We start from the raw sequence: 20,506 nt of genomic DNA, 5'->3' as shown, positions 1-20,506 counted from the left end.
CCCCTGGTCGTATGAGAATACAAAATTCCTTTTCATGTGTGGAAAGCCAGCTCAAATTTCTAAAACCTTCTCTTCTCATTGAGCTCAGAGAGATCCCTTCCTGCTGTAACTCACAAGAGCAATGGATCCATGCTCATCTCAGGCATTTAGTAAACTAAATGTTAGGTACTGGGATTCTCGATATAAACCTTGCCCACACAATTGGAAAGATGATTCACCGTGTTATCCACAGTGCCTTGCTCATAATACATACTAGTGTTTCAGAAGTTTGTACATTATGCTGTTTATATTTTGGATATATGATGTTTTTAAAGCAAGTGTTTTGTGTTGGACATAGTGTCAAACACCTGAATTCCCACCTGAGGCTGAAGAAGGAATATTGCAAGTTCAAGGCCAGCCTCAGCAACTTAGTGAGACCTTGCATTTCAAAATAAAAAATAAAATGCAATAAAAGGGTTCAGAATGTAACTCGGTGCTAGAGCACTTGCCTACCACATGCAAGGCCCTAAATTTAATTCCCATTTCAATGATAATATGAAAACAAAGAAACTACTCCAAACCAAACCCATCTTGTCTTCATTATCCTTCATTATCTTTTTCCACAGTCCTTCCCACTTTAATAACAGCAAGCCCATCAGGCATGTTCAGGCCCTACCTCAGCCTTGAGTTGTTTCTTACTCTTGTTCTTCATATGCAGAAAACTATGGAAATGTGAATATCACAATAGATCCAGAATGGCCCTCCTTCTCACATCGTATGCTAACACTCTTAGCCAAGTCTCCATCTCTCACTGCACAGCCTCTGCACCATCTCCCTGAATTCTGCCTTTCTTGCTGTAATCCTTTCTTCACACAGCTTTTCACTTCTCTATATAAAACCTTCCAAATGCTTCCCAGGTAATTCAGGACTGAAACCAAAGCCCTCAGAATGATCTCAAAGGTCCTGTGTAGCTGTCTTACTGTGGAGACCAAATTGACTCCGTTTTGCTAATTAAATAGTTCTCAGAAAAACCCATTACTGTTCCCATAAGTTGTCATCAGATGTTCTCTTTTGTTAATCTTGTTAGGACAAGGAGGGACATCTGGCCTAGGTCAATTAAGCATTGAGAAAACACACACACTTGCAAAATGTTAACCAATCAAGCATTGACCCATTTAGAAAGCCCCTAGTTCTGCTTCTCTGCTAGTATAAAAGGCTGTTTGAAATCAGTCTCAGGGCTCTCGGTATGAATCCTCTGTGTTGGTGAGGTCTGAGAGTCCAGGCTCGAGCTTGCAATAAACTCCTCATGTGATTGCATCGGACTTGACTCCTTGGTACTCTTTGGGGGTATTTCAATCTGGGCACAACATTTGGGGGCTCATGTGGGATCCCCAAGACGACAGGACTCAATCCCAAGGAGAACAGCCAGCTAATCAGGTGAATCTAAGTGTCTCTTTTTGTTGTTTCTGAAACCTTACAAGGGAATCTGAAAAGCCAACTGAGGGCCATGGAGGATGCGCTAGATGGTGTCTGACAGGCAGGGGTCTTGGAATACATTCCAGGCCCCTCTGAGTAGGGATGGAGAGCCCTACGTCTGTTTTCTGAAAAGGCAAAGTGGGTCACTCCCACTGTATGGCATTGGGCCATCGCCTCTGTTTTGGTTTTGCTTTTGGTACTGTGTGTGTGCGTGTGTCATTTGTGCTTGGCTTTGTGTTTGTTGTGTTGACAGAAATGGATGTGGACAGAATGAGGCAGTGTCAGACTACCCCCCTTTCTCTTATGGTTAAACATTTCCAAGAGGTTAAGACATGGGCTCATGACTTGTCAGTGGAAATTAAGAAAGGGAAATATCAGAATATGTATGAATCAGAATGGCTAACTTTTGGGGTTGGATGGCCCCTGGGAGGCACTATAGATTTGAAAATTGTTCAGAAGATGAAGAAAATTGATTTTCAGAGCCATCCTGACCAAATCCCTTACATTATTGTTTGGGAAAATTTAGTGTTTAACCCCCTGTCTTGGTTACAATCTTTCCTTACCTTCCAGCAGCCACCAGCTCCAGTACTGGTCACCAAGATGAAAGAGAAATCCAAAAACCGCTCCAAAAAGCCGAGCCCCCCCCCAACCCACCTTTGCCTTTGCAGGGGAAAATGATCCGGAACTAACCCCCACCCCACCGCCATACTGAACCTCCTCCCAATCCAGAGCCAGCCCCGCCTGCCCAGGAGGAGAGTGCAGCAGTTAGGACCAGCCCAGAACACATGGCAGAGACAAGCCCCATTGTCCTTGGGCCCAGAGGATTCCACAGTTTTACCACTGCGAAAAGCTGGGTCCCCGGATGAACAAGGCAATCAGAATATGCATTACTGGCCATTTGCCACTAGTGATCTATATAATTGGCGATCCCAAAATGCCAAGTTTTCAGATAACCCTAGAGATTTAACTGATCTGTTATAAACTGTTTTATTTACTCATCAGCCAACCTGGGATAATTTCTAACAATTGCTTTGCATATTGTTCACTACTGCAGAAAGAGAAAAGATCCTAATAGAATCTAGAAAGTTGGTCCCAGGAGAGAATGGAGAGCCAACAATAAATCCAGGTCTTGTTAACCAGGCTTTTCCCTTGTCCAGACCTGACTGGGACTACAACACAGCTGAAGGTAAGGAGCGACTCCGGGTTTATCGCCAGACTCTATTAGGGGGTCTCCTTGAAGCTGCTAAAAGGCCCACAAATTTGTCTAAGGTAGGTAGTGTACAGCAGGAATGGGACAAAAGCCCATCTGCCTCTTTGGAGAGAATAATGGAGGCTTTCCACAGATACACCCCTATGGATCTGGAAGCCCCAAATCCCAAGCAGCTATAGTAATGGCCTTCATTAATCAAGCTACTCCTGATATAAAGAAGAAACTACAAAAGATAGAGAGACTAGGTGAAAAGTGTGTCCAGGATTTAGTACTGATAGCTGAAAGTCTACAATAACAGAGAAGCCACTGAAGACTGCCAGACCCAGAAGTTAGCTCAGGTCCTAGTGGCAATGTCCCTTGCAGAGCCACAGGGAAGGAACTGAATATTAAAGAACCCTGGTAAACGGAAAGTGTCCCGGCCCCTCCTAGACAAAGATCAGTGTGCTTACTGTAAGGAAAAGGGCCACTGGATTAAAGAATGCCCAAAGAAGTTCAGAAAGAAAACCCCCATCTTAACTGTGAAGGGGGATAGTGACTAGGGGGGATGGGGCTCAGAAACCCTCCCTGAGACTAGGGTAACTCTTAAAGTGGAGGCAAAAAAGGTTGAGTTCATGGTGGACACTGGAGCTCAACATTCAGTTCTATTACAACCCCTAGGAAAAATTTCTGAAAAGACTTCCTGGGTACAGAGAGCAACAGGTATCGAGAAATATAAGTGGACAACTCAGAACAGTGGACCTGAGCACCAGCCAGGCATCCCACTCATTCATGATAATCCCAGAATGCCCCTACTCTCTCTTAGGGAGGGACTTTTTAACGAAGTTGGGTGCCTGAATTCACCTTCAACCAGAAGGTGCCCAAGTATTTGATAGAATTGGAAGGCCTGTCCGCATATTGAATGTTCAACTTAAAGATGAATATAGACTCTACCAACGGGCACCCACTTTGGGCTCATTAACCCAGAAAGGCATTACATTTTGGCTTGAAAATTTTCCCAGGGCTTGGGCATAAACAGGAGGAATAGTATTGGCCAAGCATAGGGCACCAGTGTTCATTGAGATCAAACCTGGTGCTGACCCCGTTCAGGTTTGCCAGTATCCCATACCCCTTACATCTTGACAAGGCATAAAGCCACACATCAGAAACCTGTTGAAACAAGGGGTGCTGAGGCCATGCCAGTCAGCCTGGAGTACCCCTTTTTGCCCATGAAGAAACCTAATTCAAATGATTATCAGCCAGTTCAGGACCTCTGAGAGGTGAATAAGAGAGTGACTGACATCCACCCTACTGTGCCTAATCCTTATACTCTCTTGAGTTCATTACCTCCCTCCCACTAATGGTATACAGTATTGGACTTGAAAGATGCTTTCTTTAGCCTTCCATTGGCCCCCAAAAGCCAAGCCATATTTGCCTTTGAGTGGCTGGACCCAGATGAAGGAATTAATGGACAACTGACTCGGACTAGACTGCCTCAAGGGTTTATGAACTCATCCACCATCTTCAATGAGGCCCTACATGAAGACCTGGGTGAGTACCGCCAACAAAATGCTCATCTAACTCTGCTCCAGTATGTAGACTTTCTTCTTACAGCAGCAGAATTCCTCCCTCAGATTCTCCTCACAAGGTAAGAGAATTCTTGGGGTCAGTGGGATTCTGCCGCTTATGGATTCCAGGATTTGTAGAATTGGCCAGACCCTTGTACGCAGTGACTAATGACCAGCAGGCCTTCCAATGGACAGAGACTTTACAAGAGTCTTTTGAAAAGATCAAAGCTGTGTTGTTGAGTGCACCTGCACTGGGCCTGCCAGATGTAACCAAGCCCTCCCACTTATATGTGGATGAGAGCAAAGGAATAGCTAAGGGAGTTGTGACTCAATACCTAGGCCCATGGTGAAGGCCAGTAGCCTACCTGTCAAAGAAACTTGACTGCGTGGCATCTGGATGGCCACCCTATTTGCCATGGGGCAACAAATGTATGTGGTCACCCCCCATGCCACTGAGGGGATAATAAAGCAGCCCCCAGATAGATGACTAATCAACGCACGGCTGACTCATTACCAAGGCCTCCTTCTCAATCCTGCCAGAGTTATTTTTCAGCCTCCAGCTGCCTTGAACCCTGCCTCCCTGCTGCCCGACCCAGACATGGATGCTCTACTCCATGATTGCAGAGACGTACTGGCTCAGGTACATGGCAACTGGGTGGACTTGAGAGACCAACCATGGCCAGATGCAGAATTGACTTGGTACACTGGTGGAAGTAGCTTTATGCGCGATGGACACAGGTATGCAGAGGCAGCAGTGCTGACAGAGAATGAGATAATTTGGGCTGAGCCTGTCCCTGCTGGGACCTCAGCACAATGGGCAGAACTTATAGCCTTAATTCAGGCTTTGACTTTGGGAAAAGGAAGAAAACTAAATGTTTACATGGATAGTAGATATGTTTTTGCCACTGCCATATCCATGGGGCCATATACCAGGAAAGGAGGCTATTGACTGCAAAAGGAAAGACTATAAAAAATAAAGAAGAAATTTTGGCTCTGCTAAAGGCCCTATGGCTACCAAAAAACTTGCCATAATCCACTGCCCAGGCCATCAAAAAGGTGATAGGCCCATGGCCAGAGGCAATAATCCAGCAGATTGAACAGCCAAGGAGGCAGTCCTTCATGCCCCAGAGATTTTGGCCTTACCGCTACCTGACCCAGGAACCTTAGCTCTCCCTGAGGAAGGGGAATATTCAGACACAGACATGGTATGGATTAAGCAGTTACCCACAGCCCATTTGGTTGAGGGATGGTAGAGATTGGACAACAGAACTGTTGTACTGCCTGAAAAATTAGGGGACCACTTGCTCTCAAATCTCCACTGAGCCACCAATATGCGAGAGAGGAAAATGCAAGAACTGATTCAGAGGTCTCAGGTCAAAATAAAGAATGTTTCTACTAAGGTGAAAGAACTTGTCTCATCCCTGCAGAGTCTGTAAGATGACCAGTGAGACTCATACCAAGAATAATCGGGCCACTGAATGAGAGGAAATAGGCCTGGAGTCTACTGGGAGATGGACTTTATGGAGGTAAAACCAGGGAAATGTGGTTACAGGTATTTACTAGTATTTGTAGACACCTTCTCAGGATGGACAGAAGCCTTCCCCATCAAACATGAAACCTCCAGGATGGTGACAAAGTGACTGCTAGAAGACATCCTGTCCAGGTATGGATTCCTGGTAGCTTTAGGATCTGATAATGGACCAGCTTTTGTCTCTAAGGTAAGCCAAGAACTAGTCCAGGTATTAGGGGCCAATTGGAAATTACATTGTGCTTATCACCCCCAAAGTTCAGGACAGGTAGAAGGGATGAATAGGACCCTAAAAGAAACCTTAATTAAATTAACCCTGGAGACTAGTGGTGACTGGGTGTCACTCCTCCCCTTTGTACTGTATAGGGTGTGTAACACACCCTATAAATGGGGATTGACTCCATTTGAAATAATGTTTGGTATTCCTCCTCCTATTATTCCTAACCTACGTCAGGAAACCTTAGCTGAATTTGAGGATCAAGAATTGCTTAACTCCTTGTATGGTATCCAACAGGTTCATAAGGAGATCTGGCCTAAACTTAAGACATTGTATGAATCGGCCCCTACACCTACTCCACATGATTTTGAACAAGGAGATTGGGTCTTGGTAAAACGGCACCAATGAGACACCCTTGAACTTCACTGGAAAGGGCCATATGTGGTCCTATTGACCACGCCCATAGCAATCAAGGTGGATAGGATCACTACATGGATTCATCATACTCATGTGAAGAAAGACACCACCCCTTGTTCATCTCGTGGATCGCCCAATTGGAGAGCTACCAAAGATCCTGAAAATCCTCTAAAGCTAAGAATTGTCAGATACTGATTTTACTGTTAAGCTGTAGCCCAGTAGTTTGAGTTGTTATGGGCTATTGTGAAGCTTTTGTTACTTTGTCCTTACTAGATTTGTTTAGTTTCTGCTTAAGTTTTCACTATTGATGGGGTTAAGCTGTACTAGCCCTGCTAGAAACCTTGATGTGAGGCCACCTAATAGGTCCCCAAGACCCCTTCAGGAACTGGCGGCTTGACAACTACTTGCCAAAAGCCAGACAGAAGGTTGAAGCCGAACTTGAGGCCCAACAGAATTGGAATTGACATTATAGCTGTAGGGGACCCAAGAAATAATCCCCATGCCCTAGGTTCCACATCACCCCCACTCAGCAGTAAGTAGGCTAATGAGGACAGTGCCCCCGTTCCCATGATTGGGTCCCTTAAGCCTCTTGAGAAGGGGGGAATGTGAAGACCAAATTGACTCCATTTTGCTAATTACCTAGTTCTCGAAAAAACCCATGACTGTTCCCATAAGTTGTCATCAGATGTTCTCTTTTGTTAATCTTGTTAGGACAAGGAGGGACATCTGGCCTAGGCCAATTAGGCATTGAGAAAACACACACACACTTGCAAAATGTTAGCAAATCAAGCATTGATCCATTTAGAAAGCCCCTAGTTCTGCTTCTCTGCTAGTATAAAAGGCTGTTTGAAATCAGTCCTGGGGCTCTAGGTACAAATCCGCTGCATCGGTGAGCTCTGAGAGTCCAGGCTCAAGCTTGCAATAAACTCCTCATGTGATTGCATTGGACTTGACTCCTTGGTGGTCTTCGGGGATATCGCGATCTGGGCACAACACTACACAACTGCCCTGCTTCCTTTTTTGTCAGTATACTGTATGTTTGTGACACATAGTGAATTACATTCAGCTCAAGTTTTAATAAATACACATATTGCATCGCCATCATCTTTACTCCCAGTGGCTTGCCCTGTCTTCCCCTCTCCCTCCTTTCCCAGATCCCTTTTCCATCTCCACAGTGTGTACCTCTCTGTTCTTAACATGGCTCTTTTATTTTGCTCCTTAAGTTATTTATACTTTGTGTCTTTTATATTAGAGAAGCTATATAATATTTAACCTTTTATGGCTGACTTATTTTACTTAATATCATGGTCTCAATATCCATTCATTTTCCTACAAATGGCTCAAATTTGTCCTTCTTTATGGCTGAGTAGTATTCTGTTGTGTATATATAATAATTCTTTTACTCATTCATCCCTTCATAGGCATATAGGTCACTTCTATGATTTAGCTCTTATGATTTGTGCTGCTATAAACATGGGTGTGCATATATCAGTGTACTGTGATGACTTTAGTTCTGTTGGCAAGATAACCATAAGAGGTGTACCTGGGTCAAATTCAATTTCTATTTTTAGTGCTTTTTTTTTTTCAGAAATCTCCATACTGACTTCCAAAGTGGTTGTACTAATTTACATTTCCTCTAACGATGTAGAAGGATTCTTTTTTTCCCCTACACCCTGGCCAGAATTTGCTGTTTACTGACTCCTTGATAATGGCCATCCTTACTGGCATAAGATGGAATCTTGGTGTTGTTCCATTTTGCATTTCTCTAATGATCAAAGATGCTGAACACTTTTTACGTTATTTATTGACAATTTGTACTTATTCTTCTGAGAAGAGTTTATTCATTTCAATTGCCCAGTTGGTTAGGTCTTTTATTTTTGGTAGTGTTTATTTTTAAGGAAGTCTTCTATTTTTAAGTTCTTTATATATTCTAGCTATTAGTCCTCTGTCAGGAGTAGCTGGTAAAATTGTTTCTATTCTGCTTCCCCTTCAGGTTTTCCCCATTGACTATAATGTTGGCTGTAGGTTTGTCACCAACAGCTTTTTATCATTTTAAGGTAAGTTCTTTCTACACCAACTTTCATCAAGTTTTTTTTTTTAATCATGCAAGAATGTTAGATTTTGTCTTTTCTGCATCTATTGGAATGATCACATGATTTGTGTCCTTCCTTCTGTTTGTGTGACGTGATACATTGAATGATTTATGCGTGCTGGACTCCCCTTGCATCCCTGGGGTGAAACCAGTCTAATGATGATCTATGATCTTTCTGAAGGTTTTTTTTTTTTCTGTTTGAAAGTTGTTGAGGATTTTTGCATCTGTGTTCACTAAGAAAATTAGTCTCTAATTTTTTTTTTTTTTTGTCCTTGTGCAGTTTTGGTATCAGAGCAGTACTGCCTTCAAGAAATTTGGCAGTGTTCCTTGACTTAAATTTCATGGAAGAGCTTGAGAATTATTGGCATTAATTCTTCTATGATGTTCTTGTAAAACACAGTGGTGAACCATCAGTTCCTGAGCTTTTCTTACTTGTTGACGTTTTTATCACTACCTCTATTTCATTGCCTGTTATTGGACCATTTATATTCTCTTGTTTTGGTTTTGATAATTCATGTGTGTTTAGGAATCTATCAATTTCTTCTAGATTCTCTAATTAATTAGAATATAGGCTTTTGAAGTATTTGCTTACAATCATCTGGATTTCAGTGATGTTTATTGTGACTTTGTCTTTTCGTTTCTACTTGCATTGATAACAGGTTTTTTCTTTCCTTCTTTTGGTAAATTGGCCAAGAGTTTATTTTGTTTATCTTTGCAGAGAACCAGCTCTATAAATGATTAGTCTTTTGGTCTCAATTCCACTAATTTCTGCTTTGATCTTTATAAGTTTTTTCCTTCTGCCTGTTTTGGGCTTGGATCTCTCTTATTTTCCCAGAACTTTGAGGTGTATCATTAGATTATTTATTTGGAATAGCTCTCTTGTTGCTGAGACAAAATACCCACTACCCAAAAGTTAAAGTAGAAAGGGTTTATTTACTCATAGTTTGCAGAGGTTTTAGTCCATAATTGTCTGTCAGAGATGGCAAACAAGCATCACAGAGGAGAAACAGCATAGCACATACGAGGTAGCAAAAGTAACAAGGAAATCTTATCAGTATCTTCCTGCCCCCTTTTATCTTATTCAGACAATTTAGGGTGAATAGGACTCATGCCCTTAATCCCAGTGCCTTCAGGCCTCGCCCCACCATGAATCCATCACACAATCTAGATTCAACCCCCTCTAGAAAAGCATGAGGCTTTGGGGGGACATCTAAATACAAGCCATAATGGTCTGTTTTTCCAATGTGTGCATTCGGAGCTGTAAACTTCCCCATTAGGACTGTTTGAATTGTACCCCATATATGCTGGTATGTTGCATTGTCCTTATCATTTGATTCTATAAAGTTTTTAAATTCTTCCTTGATTTCTTTTGTGACATATTGATTACACATGAATGTGTCATTTCATCTCCATATGTTGGTGTAACTTCTGTGACTTTTGCCATTAATTTCTAGTTTCATTGCAAATGCATGAGGGTGTTTTAATTTTTATGTTCATTTCTGTATTTTTTATGGCCTAGATTGTGGTCTGTTTTGGATAAAGTATCATGTGCTACTGAGAAGAATGTGTATTCTGTTGTTGGGTGGAATGCAGTAGGTATCTATTATATCCATTTATTTGAAAGTGTGGTTGAACTCTGATATTTCTTTGATTTTTTTTTGACTATTTGTCACCAATTTGTGATATAGTAGGATATTGCTGCTCCTTTCTATGATTGTGCTGATGTTTATGATTGTTCATGTCTGGTAGTGTTTATATTAAGTAGTTCAGTGTGCAGGCATTGGGTGTATTTATATTTATAGTTGTAATCTCTTCTCAAACTGTTCCCCTTATGAGAATGTAGTGACCTTCTTTACTTCTTTTGATGATTTATGGCTTGAAGTCTACATTCTCTGAAAATTGGATAGTTCTGCTTACTTTCAGGTTTCTGTTACATGGTATAGCATTTCCATCTTTTAATTTTTAGTTTACTTTGTTTCTTTATGAATTAGATGTGTCTCGTATGCAGCACAGAAATGAATTTTGTTTCTGGATCTAATTTGCCAATTGGTGTCTTTTGATTGGCTAGTTAAGGTTTTAATTGAAAAGTATTACTGCAAGGTATTGACTGATTCTTGTCATTGCATTATTGTTCTGTTGTTGATTTCATTATTTCTATTTGTTTTATTTTTTCCTTTTGCTTAGCACAGCCTACTTCTGTGTTCATTCCTTTACCAATGACCTTCTGCCTCTTCCCTCTTTCCTTTATTCTTGCCTTCTAATCAGTTCTTGTACACTGATATCTGCCTGACTTGCCCCTTACCATCTTCCCATCTCTGCCAAAATAATCAATAAGGCCTCCCAGACAGCCAGTTTCAAAGAGCTTCCTCCTACCTTCCAAAGCTCACATGCTTTATCCCTTTACCCTGCTTTATTCTTCTCCAAAGCATCTAGCACTTGACAGCCTACATGTTTCTCTAGTATGACTGTTTATTCTCTATTGCTCTCTGACCTTGCTATAATATAAATTCCTCAAAGGCAGAACATTTTGTCTGGTTTCTTCTTTGCTGTACAATCTAAAAATTACAGCATGCAAAGCAGAAATTTGAAAAGTATTTGTTGGGCAGATAGATGGTGAATACACTTGATCTTAGGCAAAAGACTGGGACGCTATTGGATAGATGGTGAATAATCAATCTTATTTTGAGTGTTAAATAATCAAGAATAAAGAGTTAAGCAATTAATGGCTTGGAAGCCTTTCTTTTAAAGACTTGAATCTGTACTTTTGGCCATTTAGAAAAAGATCATTTTTCTATTTATCCCTTTTGAATTTAACAGTTTCCTGGCAATTCCGTGGTCATTCTACATCTTCTGGCTTCACGTGAAACCTTCTCCAATTCTTTTACTTATCTACTCCTCTCATCCTAATTCTGTCTTAAACCCCCATCCTAAATGGTAAAAATCCTTATTCAAAAGTTTGTTCAGTGCAAACATATTTTGGATTGCTTCTTGATTTTAATTTAATTCACATGGTTTAAAGGTGATAGACTAATGACTACCACAAGTGGTCAATTTGCAAGTTGTGCTTGATCATATTGTGGTGTTGATTGGGTCAATCACAATCCTTTATCCTAAATGATACAATGAGCTGTTTTCTTTGGTATTATGAAAATGAGAATGTCTATGAGTCATCAGAGATCCAAGGGCTAAAGCCCAACTATATCAGGAAGATTTAAGTATAACCCAAAAATTAAACCAAGGACAACCCAAAAACAATAATAAAAATAAGCAAAACACAAAGACAGACTTCCATTTCACCAAAGGCAAACAGTAGGGCAAATGAGAATAAAAAGTCTGACAGTGAGCTATCAGGACACCCTGAACTCAAAGCAGAGGAAGTAACAAAACAGATCAATCAGGCACTAGAAACATTCAAAACAGAAATAATTTCCCAGATAATCATAGAGATGATGAGCAAAATGAAAGTTATAATTCGAGACTCTAGAACATAAACTGAGAGGAAACTAAGATGAGTTCAGGACCGCGATAGAAACCATGAATGCCCAGCATAAGAAAGAATTGGAAACAATAAATGCCCAATATAAGAAAGAAATGGAATCCATAAAACAGATCTAAACATATATCCAGGAGATTAAAAACTCCACTGAAAGTCTTCCCAACAGAATAAAATAATCCAAAGATAGAATCTCAGACATAGAAGATAAAATTGTAGTCAGTGACTGTGAAAAGAGAGGTCTCTTAAAAACAGTAGGGGATCATGAGAAATTGATCAAACAACTCTAGATGATGCAAAGAAGAATAAGACTGATAGGAATCCAAGAAGTAGCAAGAGAAAATGCAAATGACTTCAAAAAGCTGTTCACAGAATTAATTATAGAAAACTTCCCAAACAGAGGGGAAGAATTTGACATTCGGATAACTGAGGCATATAGGACCCCAAGTAGCTACAATCAAAAAAAAATCTACACCTAGACATATAATAATCAAGATCCCAGAAACCCAACAGAAGAACAAAATACTACAAGCAGTAAGAGAAAAGAAACAAATCACATGCAAAGGAACCCATCAGAATCACAGCAGACTTTTCAACACAAACCCTTAGGTTAAGGAGAGCCTGGAGTGAGATATTTCAAATACTAAAAGAAAACAACCTCCAACCTAGACTGATGTATCCTGCAAAACTCTCTTTAAAAATGGATGGGGAAATAAGATACTTCCATAACAAAGAACACCTGAGAAACTTCATGACTCCAAACCAGCACTACAAGGAATTCTAAATATCCTAGAAAAAGACAACGAAGGTAACAATGCAATGAGGCCCAACAGAGCAAATCAAATAGGTAAGAAACTAAAAGCAGAAGGTGAAGAAAACATGACAGTAATAAGTTAGTACATATCAGTTATAACCATCAATATCAATGGCCTCCACTCACTCATCAAAAGAAATAGATAGGCACAATGAAGAAGCAAAATCCAATAATATGTTATATACAAGAAACACACCTAGTGCAAAAAGAAGCCCATAGACTGAAAGTGAAAGTATGGAAAACAATTCTTCTTGCAACAGGAGCCCAGAAAAAAGAAGGGGTAGCAATCTTATTCAAAGGCAAAGTAACCTAAACTGATTAAAAGAGACAAAGAAGGCCACTACATCCTTGTGAAGGGAACAATTCAATTCATGAAGAAGAGATAACAAATTATTTTCAGTCTATTGAGTATGTTAGAAAGCATATATGCTCCTTTTCTCTTTTCTTTTTCTTTCCCTGGTGTTGGGGATTAAACTCAGCACATTGCTCTGGCTAGGCAGGTGCAGCACTACTGAGCTAAATCCCAGGCTTTACATTTCATATTTGTAAAATTTATGAACACATTAATCTTTGTATATGTTGGTCTACCAAATTGATGAGTTATTTTGGTTCTCATTTTCTTTGCTTTTTTATTTGAGGATTTATGAAATCTGTATATATGAGTTGCATGAAAATTATTAAGGTCCATCCATCATTTTCCCCTCTCATCTCTGCCTTCTGCAAACTTCCTTTTCTGTCACTACAGCTTGTTTGGTTGGAAATTTGTTACAACAAATTTTGTCATGTTATCAATATATTTTTGTATCTATTTTCTACTGATAAATATTAATTTTTAAGTAAATTCTATCATAACTATACTTAAATAAATGGATAATAAATCATTAATATCATTTAGTAGTATCTGGTACATATTACAAATTATCCAACTGCTTCAAAGATAATATTTGTTTTCCTCAAATCACACAAATCACAAACATTCCACACATCATTGCACTGTTTTATTATACTAAAGTATATATTGTATTGTAGAAAAATGCATTGTGTATATGTGCGGGGGGTATGTTTTTACACATATGTGTGCACTTTTAAATGAGAAACAAGGTCATGAATATGGTAGGATTTTGCGCATTTGGCATATTGATAGTTTCTCTGGCAACCTTATGATTTCTCTAAATTAGATGCTTGATTTAATTCATAATCATTTGTTTGGGAAGAATATTTCATAGGTATTGGTGTTAAATTCTATCATTATGCTTATAAAAATATAATAAAAATAAGTATGGGATATAATAAACAGAAAAATCAAATCTTAAAAATATCAACTCTTTTAGTTGTTTTTGGATTTCAAATATAAGTATATTTCTTTTCTGTGGGAAGTTTCATTAGAAAATGTAAGTGATACAATCAACAAGCATATGATATTTATCAAATTAATAAAACCAAGGAGTTTATTAATCATAAAATTTTGAGGGAAGTTTCTCAACTATAATATGTAACTTTGTTTTATTTGTAAATATAATATTTCAAAAATATATGAAAAGAAAATGAGAAAGAACATATGTTTGAAGATCATATCAAACTAATAATGTATTTGGATTATCAGTCTGTTTTGCATAAATTTTTGTTTATTTCATATCCTTTTTTGCTGTCATATGCATGTGTATTTGAAATTTTTATTTAGTATCTTCATTTCTTGTCATGTATATTTGCAATCTTTAATAAAAAAATATATATATAAAGAAAATGATCACTTTATCACTTGTAGGAATAACAACTGTATTTTGATTCTAAACTGAAGCACTGTGAAAATTTGAGATATTATTATAATTATGTCTACCTTACTTGTGAAATTTTTCTCTAAAATCAGTTGATTTTTTAAAAGTAAATGTGTTTGGCATGCATTTCTAGAGCATAAAACAAGGGGTGCAGAGCTGAGTTAGGAATATTTTTAGTTGAGTGTCGCAGGCTGGTCTCTGTAGCTGTTCACACAACAGAGTAGAACAGACTTTACCCTGCCTTCCTTCATGTACACCCACAGTGACAGCAGTCTTTCTCTTAATGGACACTTATCTTCTTGTGATACCGGGAGTGACACGGGTTGAATACACAAAAAGCCAGTTTATCAGGCCTCCTCTTTTGAATGTTGCCCAATTCCTCTTAATTATATAATTTCATTATCAAGTCCCAGGAGCTTCTATTTTATACTGATCTCATTGGTGAGCTAATTGATGTTGACATCTGCTATTCTCTGTTGAATATATTCCCAGAAACATCAATCATGTCCCTTCTGCACTGATGAAGCGTTATCCTCCTAGAGTGGAGGGGGGCAGCCAGAGCAGAGATGGTTGGTCATCCCCAGAAGACTCGCTCTCTACTGCCTGCCGCATCCATCATCCATGAGCTCGAACCACTTGCATCAGGAGGCCCTCACCGCTGCTGTTTCCAAACGCTTTCTGAGTCCCCTGTTCAGCAGACGTCCCTGCCCTTGGGCTGACAGCCCTGTGTGAGAAGAAAGGCTTTCCCCAACCTCCTAACTGGTATATAACTTGCCCTTGGGTGGAAGTTCTCCCCTGACAAGAGGACCTTGCCAAGTTTAAACTTGAAATGGCTATTCACAGTGACACTGGAGTTATAGGGACATGGAGAGAGACCTTAAAATAGCATTAAAACTTGATTTATTTTTGTAAATGAATAAATGGAATATAAATACATTGATGAATGGCATACATAAACTATGTGTAAAATATACAACCAAGTATATGAAACATAAAAATAGATGCACTGCATTAATACAGATGCAGCAAACATCTGAAGATTATTTTCAGAAGAACACTTTCGGTATTTTAAGTAATTGCCCCCAAAGAGGTATGATTCCTGGTGACTGTTATTTCTTCCTTCTTGATATTTCACTTTCCAAATTTTAGTATAATTATTTTATCTGATATATTGAAAATTCCTTACATGGAAATATGATCATCTCATTTCTAGGCTTAAATTCTTGCATTTAAAAAAGTGACAACAATTTTAGGATGAGTGCAAAGAAGCAAATACAAGCTGTCTCCTAACACGAGCATCTGATATTCCAGCAGCATAAAAACAGTGTCCCTTTTTCTACTAACATCCTTCTCCTCACAGACCGAGATTCTCTTTTATGAAGGACTCTGGTGGAGGTTCAACCCACATGAGGCAAAGCAATAGCCAGAGGGCCAGGAGACAGGTACTCCCTTCCCAGGGCTACATCTTCTCCCATTAATTTTTCAGGGCTTTGTCAGTGTGTAAATACAGCCTCCCCGCAGTGTTCATTTTGGCCTCTGGAAGATCTTCTGTGCCCATGTAGCCTCCACAGGAGGGCAGGATGAGAGGCCAGCAGCAGATGGAAAGTGCTTTCTTCTCACCCAACTTTTATGTGCCTAAGGGCAGGAGCTGCACACTGAGAGCAGGGAGCGAAGGGAGCCATGAACATCCATGGCTTCCTCACCCCCGTGGCCCCACTGCCCCTCTCTGTGTATCTGCCCTCCTCTGTTCCTTAGCACTGCCCTTCCCCTCCCCTGGCAGAACCTTTCCTGACTTCCTCCTGCTGCATCTGTATAAAAGTTTGTTCTGTTAATTTTATTAGCAACCTCTCTGCATTTCCCTTCTGTATTCTCATTCTTCATGAAGCATTCCTTTCCAGGAACACATGTGCCAGTCCCATCCAATTCTTAACTACTTGGCAGTTAGAATCATGTTTTTACCCTCCCATCCTCGGCCATCTAAATTTGGCATATTGAAGAATTTGATAAATGATGATTAAATAAATTAATAAATGGATGGATGGTAAAGAATGCAAGTAACACATATTCAAAGCCAAATGAGGCTATAACAACAACAAAAAAAATGCCACATCTCCACAAAAGCCTGAAGAAGCCAATGAAAGGGAGAACATTTAAAAGGCCAAACCATTTTCTAACGCTCCTAGTCCTCCTTAAATGGTCTGAGCATCCACTGCAGTTTTCCTGAAGGAGAATCTCAGGCTTAGCAGAGAGGACCTTTGGTGGAAAAAGGAGCATCTCACATTTTCCTTCCCTACCACAGGGTTATCCGTTAGCTGCCGTACAATAGGGGTAGCTCAGCTCATACCTGCTTGCTTAACCAATGCCACCATGAAACCCTGTCAGTAGTACACAGTTCCCACAATAATCCTCTGTCTGGTTTTGTGAGGATTAGCACCTGCACATCCAAAACAGTATCTGACATGACTCTTTACAGCAGAGCACATGGGATGTGTTAACAACACCCTGCCCGGGTCCTTGGACAGCCAGGGCCTCAGGGATAGACAGCTCTGGTCCTTATCTTCTGAAAACTGCGCTGGGGACTCATAAGGGAATTTCAGGACTTCCTTTTGATAAAGCCTCCAAACCACCAGATCTACTGCTATCAGAACTAAAAATAGCCGGATCTAGTTGGGAAAGTGGCTGGGCTGGCAGTTCGAGGGTGTGAGGCACTCTGTTTGCACACACTGGTATGGTACCCTCGGGCAGGGCTAGCTGCTCTGCATGTCTGTGTTTTCTTCTGCACCTTGGGAACAATGGCGCAGTCCTCCTTTGATCACAGGGAAGGTAGGAGCCCCAAAGGAGATAACAGCCATGAAGGCATATGTTGAACAATCACCCCTTTCCCAGGAAAGGGAGAGAGGGAGACTCATGATGGGGATCTCCCCAGCTGCACGCTTGGCAGGAGCAACAATCCTCCTGTGCTCAGGGCTTTGGTGGTCACCATGGCCTTTGGTGAGGAGTGGATCTCCTTTGTTCTAGTACTTTCCAACTATTATAACATTCTTATCCACACTCCCTGTCTGCCTGCCAGCTCTGTTGCAGTATGATCCATGCAGCCTCATTCAAATATTGACACAGCCAGTGATGAAAATAACTATTCCCAGCACATGGGATGTTACCTATGCTACTGGGTAAATAGGCACGATTGCTTTTCTTCTTTAGAAATATTCATTCTTTTCTTCTTTAAGATTGAAAGTATTATGCAATTAAATAGCATTTACTGCATACTGACTTTATGAAAATCTAGGCTAGTGCTTTATTTACATTATTTCATTTTGTATTTATAATAATGCAGTGGAAGAGGTGCTTTTGTTTCCATTTTACAGATAAGGAAACTGATGTTCAGAAAGACTAAATTATCTGCCAAGCTTTTATAAATGTATAATCAAGCCTAGGATTTGAGCCGTGTTTCTTTTTGGGGGGACACCACTGGAGGTGAAACCCAGAGCCCTTGCAGTGAGCTCTATGCCCAGCTTTCTCCCATGCATCCCCCATTTTTTTAGACGGGGTCTAACTATTAGTTTCAGCTGGCTTTGAATTCAGTATGTAGCCACGGCTGGTCTTGAACTTGTGGCAATCCTCAGCCTCCCAAGTGCTGGGATTACAGGCATGCGCCACCACACTTGGCCATTTGAAGTATGTTTTATTTCATATAAAAACACATACTCTTATGTCATGCGCCTTTGCTTCAAAAATCGTAATAGTGCCTGAAGAAAGATAAGGAAAAAATCTTTGGAAATATATATTTGATCAAAAATAAGAAGTCTATAGGTCCTGCAGGAAGACACTCCTCTCCCCACTGCTGAGACATTTTTATAGAACCGGCACATGGCCTGCAGGGCAGGGAGAAGTTCCAGGTCAAACACAGTGGAAAGATGATTTGACAGCTCATGGAAAATAGGATGTAACGCTTCAGAAAACACATACACGCATATGTATTTCCATAAAGAGAGGCTGGATAGGACATTATCATTCTGCCTTCGTGTCTGGCCACATTGTTTCCCAATTGAAATCTCTCAAAAGAACCAACCAGACCAAACATATATTTTTAGTCTCTTTCACTGTGTAAGGAGGTTAGGCATTTGGCAGTTTGTGCAAAAGAAGATTACAACAGTTTAGCTTAAAAGTCCTTACAATACTATTTTTTTTCTTCAAGTGAAGACATAAATACTTCAGGATGTATGATAATTTTTTCTGCTTCTTGTGACTTTGGCCCCTTTGTGTCACATCATTTTATTATTTAAAATCCAGGATCTTCCTGTTACAGAACAGGGGTTCGAGGCTTGATGTGCACAGAACCCAATAATACGGCATTGAATTTTTTTTTTCAGAGATTTACTGAAGGCCCCTGACAAGGAAGCAGGATGACACTCCAGTCTGTCTTCCTTGGCCAGCAGCAAAGGAATTTAAAGGGCATGAGGTGAGGGGTTGCACAGAGAAGATCGGCTGCAGCCCTGGACTCAATGTGGTAGTTTATGACCACAGGCAGGGCCACGGGGAACTTGTGACTAATTCTGGCTGACTACCTTTCCTACTTCTCATCTTGGCCCAAGGGTCTTTTTCCCTTCCCTCAATTCTGTTCCTCAGAGACTTTGTTTCCACCAAGCTCTCGGGATCATTCAAGTCAGGTCCAGAGTTCCGCACATGCATGCCAAAAACTCTGAACAATTTCTAGACCTAGGAAGGTGGCTATGCTGTTTAATTACTGTTTGGTGGTATATTAAATTTACCACGGTAGTAGCTACCACACTGTTCCTCCACTGCCAGTGTGCATAACAACTACTTCTTGGAATTGTCTTCAAGACTATATTAAATGAAATAACTGATGCTAAATTTTGGTATACTGGAGGACTTAAAATGTGGGAGTGTGCCCTTGCCTGCTCTAAATTTGTAGACTTTGAGGTTTAGTGTGATGTAGAGTCACTTGGGTACAGCAAGCCCCACCAGGGCTCCCCCAAGCTGTGTCTTTGGGCAAAGATCCTGACCTTTCTGCACCTAAATTTTTTCTCCCATAAAAAGGAAATAATCGCTCTACTGTGCAGGGATACTGTGAAGTTTAGAAGGGATGAATGTTCAGTATCCAATACATGCTTGGTGCAGGACAAATAGTTGTTTTGCTCATTCCTGGATAAAACTTAGGTGAACTGGAGCTAATGATTAGGACTTCATGATGCTGCTGTATCGCAGGATTGTGTCTGATTTGAAACACTTAGAAACATACCTGGGTGTCACGTTATGATTGTCTCATCTGGTCGTTTTTAAACCACTCTAGGATTTTAAGGAAAGCTCTGCATGGAATCACTGTGAACCCAAGTACTCATCCACTGGTCGCGGACTGCGGTGCGACTTCTCCCCCGGGCGCTCAGAGAGGCTCCCAGACTCAGGCAGCTGTGGTGGGCAGGAGACTGCGGCCGGGAGGAGGGGTCGGCTGTGGGCAGCGCCCTGGACAGGCTCATACACTGCAAGCCTTGTTCCGGGCTCTTACAAAGCACCTCTTTAGGGTGAAAACAACATGTTCTTTGTAAATAAAAGTTCATGCATTTGAGCAATGAAGTCATTTTCCAACGCTGCAGTGAAAGGTGCTCTTCTCGCAAAGCCTCCGGATGAAGGCTGATGGAAGGAAGAGGGCAGCCAGGGTGGCCAGAGAAGCGGGCAGAGCTCGAGATCGCGCCCAAAGCGGGAGCCCTCCCCTCCCCACCCCGCTCTCCAGCAATCCTCCACCTCAGACATCTCGGGGCCCCTGGAGCCCCTTTCCACCCGCTCCCCGGCAACTGAAAGGTCTGTGTACATAAGACAAGGCCTCCTCGGCACCCCGACTCAAAGAGGAGACTCAGGAGCGCGAGCTGAGCTGCATGCTGGCCAGGCCCCGACGGCTCGCTCTGCCGGGCTGGGAGGCTCAGGGTGGGGCGGGCCGGGCCGGTG

General features: G+C 40.9%; 1 protein-coding gene, 1 long non-coding RNA gene and 1 pseudogene across 2 annotated transcripts in view; all 3 read left to right on the top strand.

Annotated features, from left to right (window-relative positions):
* The first annotated feature begins 1,292 nt into the window (after window positions 1-1,292).
* Window positions 1,293-4,171, top strand: LOC117285991. Its single transcript, XR_004517101.1, has 3 exons — window positions 1,293-1,416; window positions 2,510-2,641; window positions 4,041-4,171. It is a non-coding gene; the product is annotated as an uncharacterized LOC117285991 (long non-coding RNA).
* Window positions 4,172-4,327: 156 nt separating this feature from the next.
* On the top strand, window positions 4,328-6,566 carry LOC117285978 (annotated as a pseudogene).
* Window positions 6,567-18,948: 12,382 nt separating this feature from the next.
* Window positions 18,949-20,506, top strand: part of Lama4 (laminin subunit alpha 4) — a 148,674-nt gene continuing 147,116 nt past the window's right edge. The window contains exons 1-3 of the mRNA XM_033763178.1: window positions 18,949-19,004; window positions 19,857-20,085; window positions 20,295-20,503. Coding sequence (XP_033619069.1) covers window positions 18,949-19,004; window positions 19,857-20,085; window positions 20,295-20,503 — 494 coding nt within the window. The remainder of the gene's footprint in view (window positions 19,005-19,856; window positions 20,086-20,294; window positions 20,504-20,506) is intronic.

This window comes from Fukomys damarensis, unplaced genomic scaffold (assembly GCF_012274545.1).
Source record: "Fukomys damarensis isolate Sample0158 unplaced genomic scaffold, DMR_v1.0_HiC HiC_scaffold_14, whole genome shotgun sequence".
NCBI lineage: Eukaryota > Metazoa > Chordata > Mammalia > Rodentia > Bathyergidae > Fukomys > Fukomys damarensis.
Note: the sequence above shows the minus strand (reverse complement) of the source record. Positions and strands in the feature narration are given on the sequence as shown.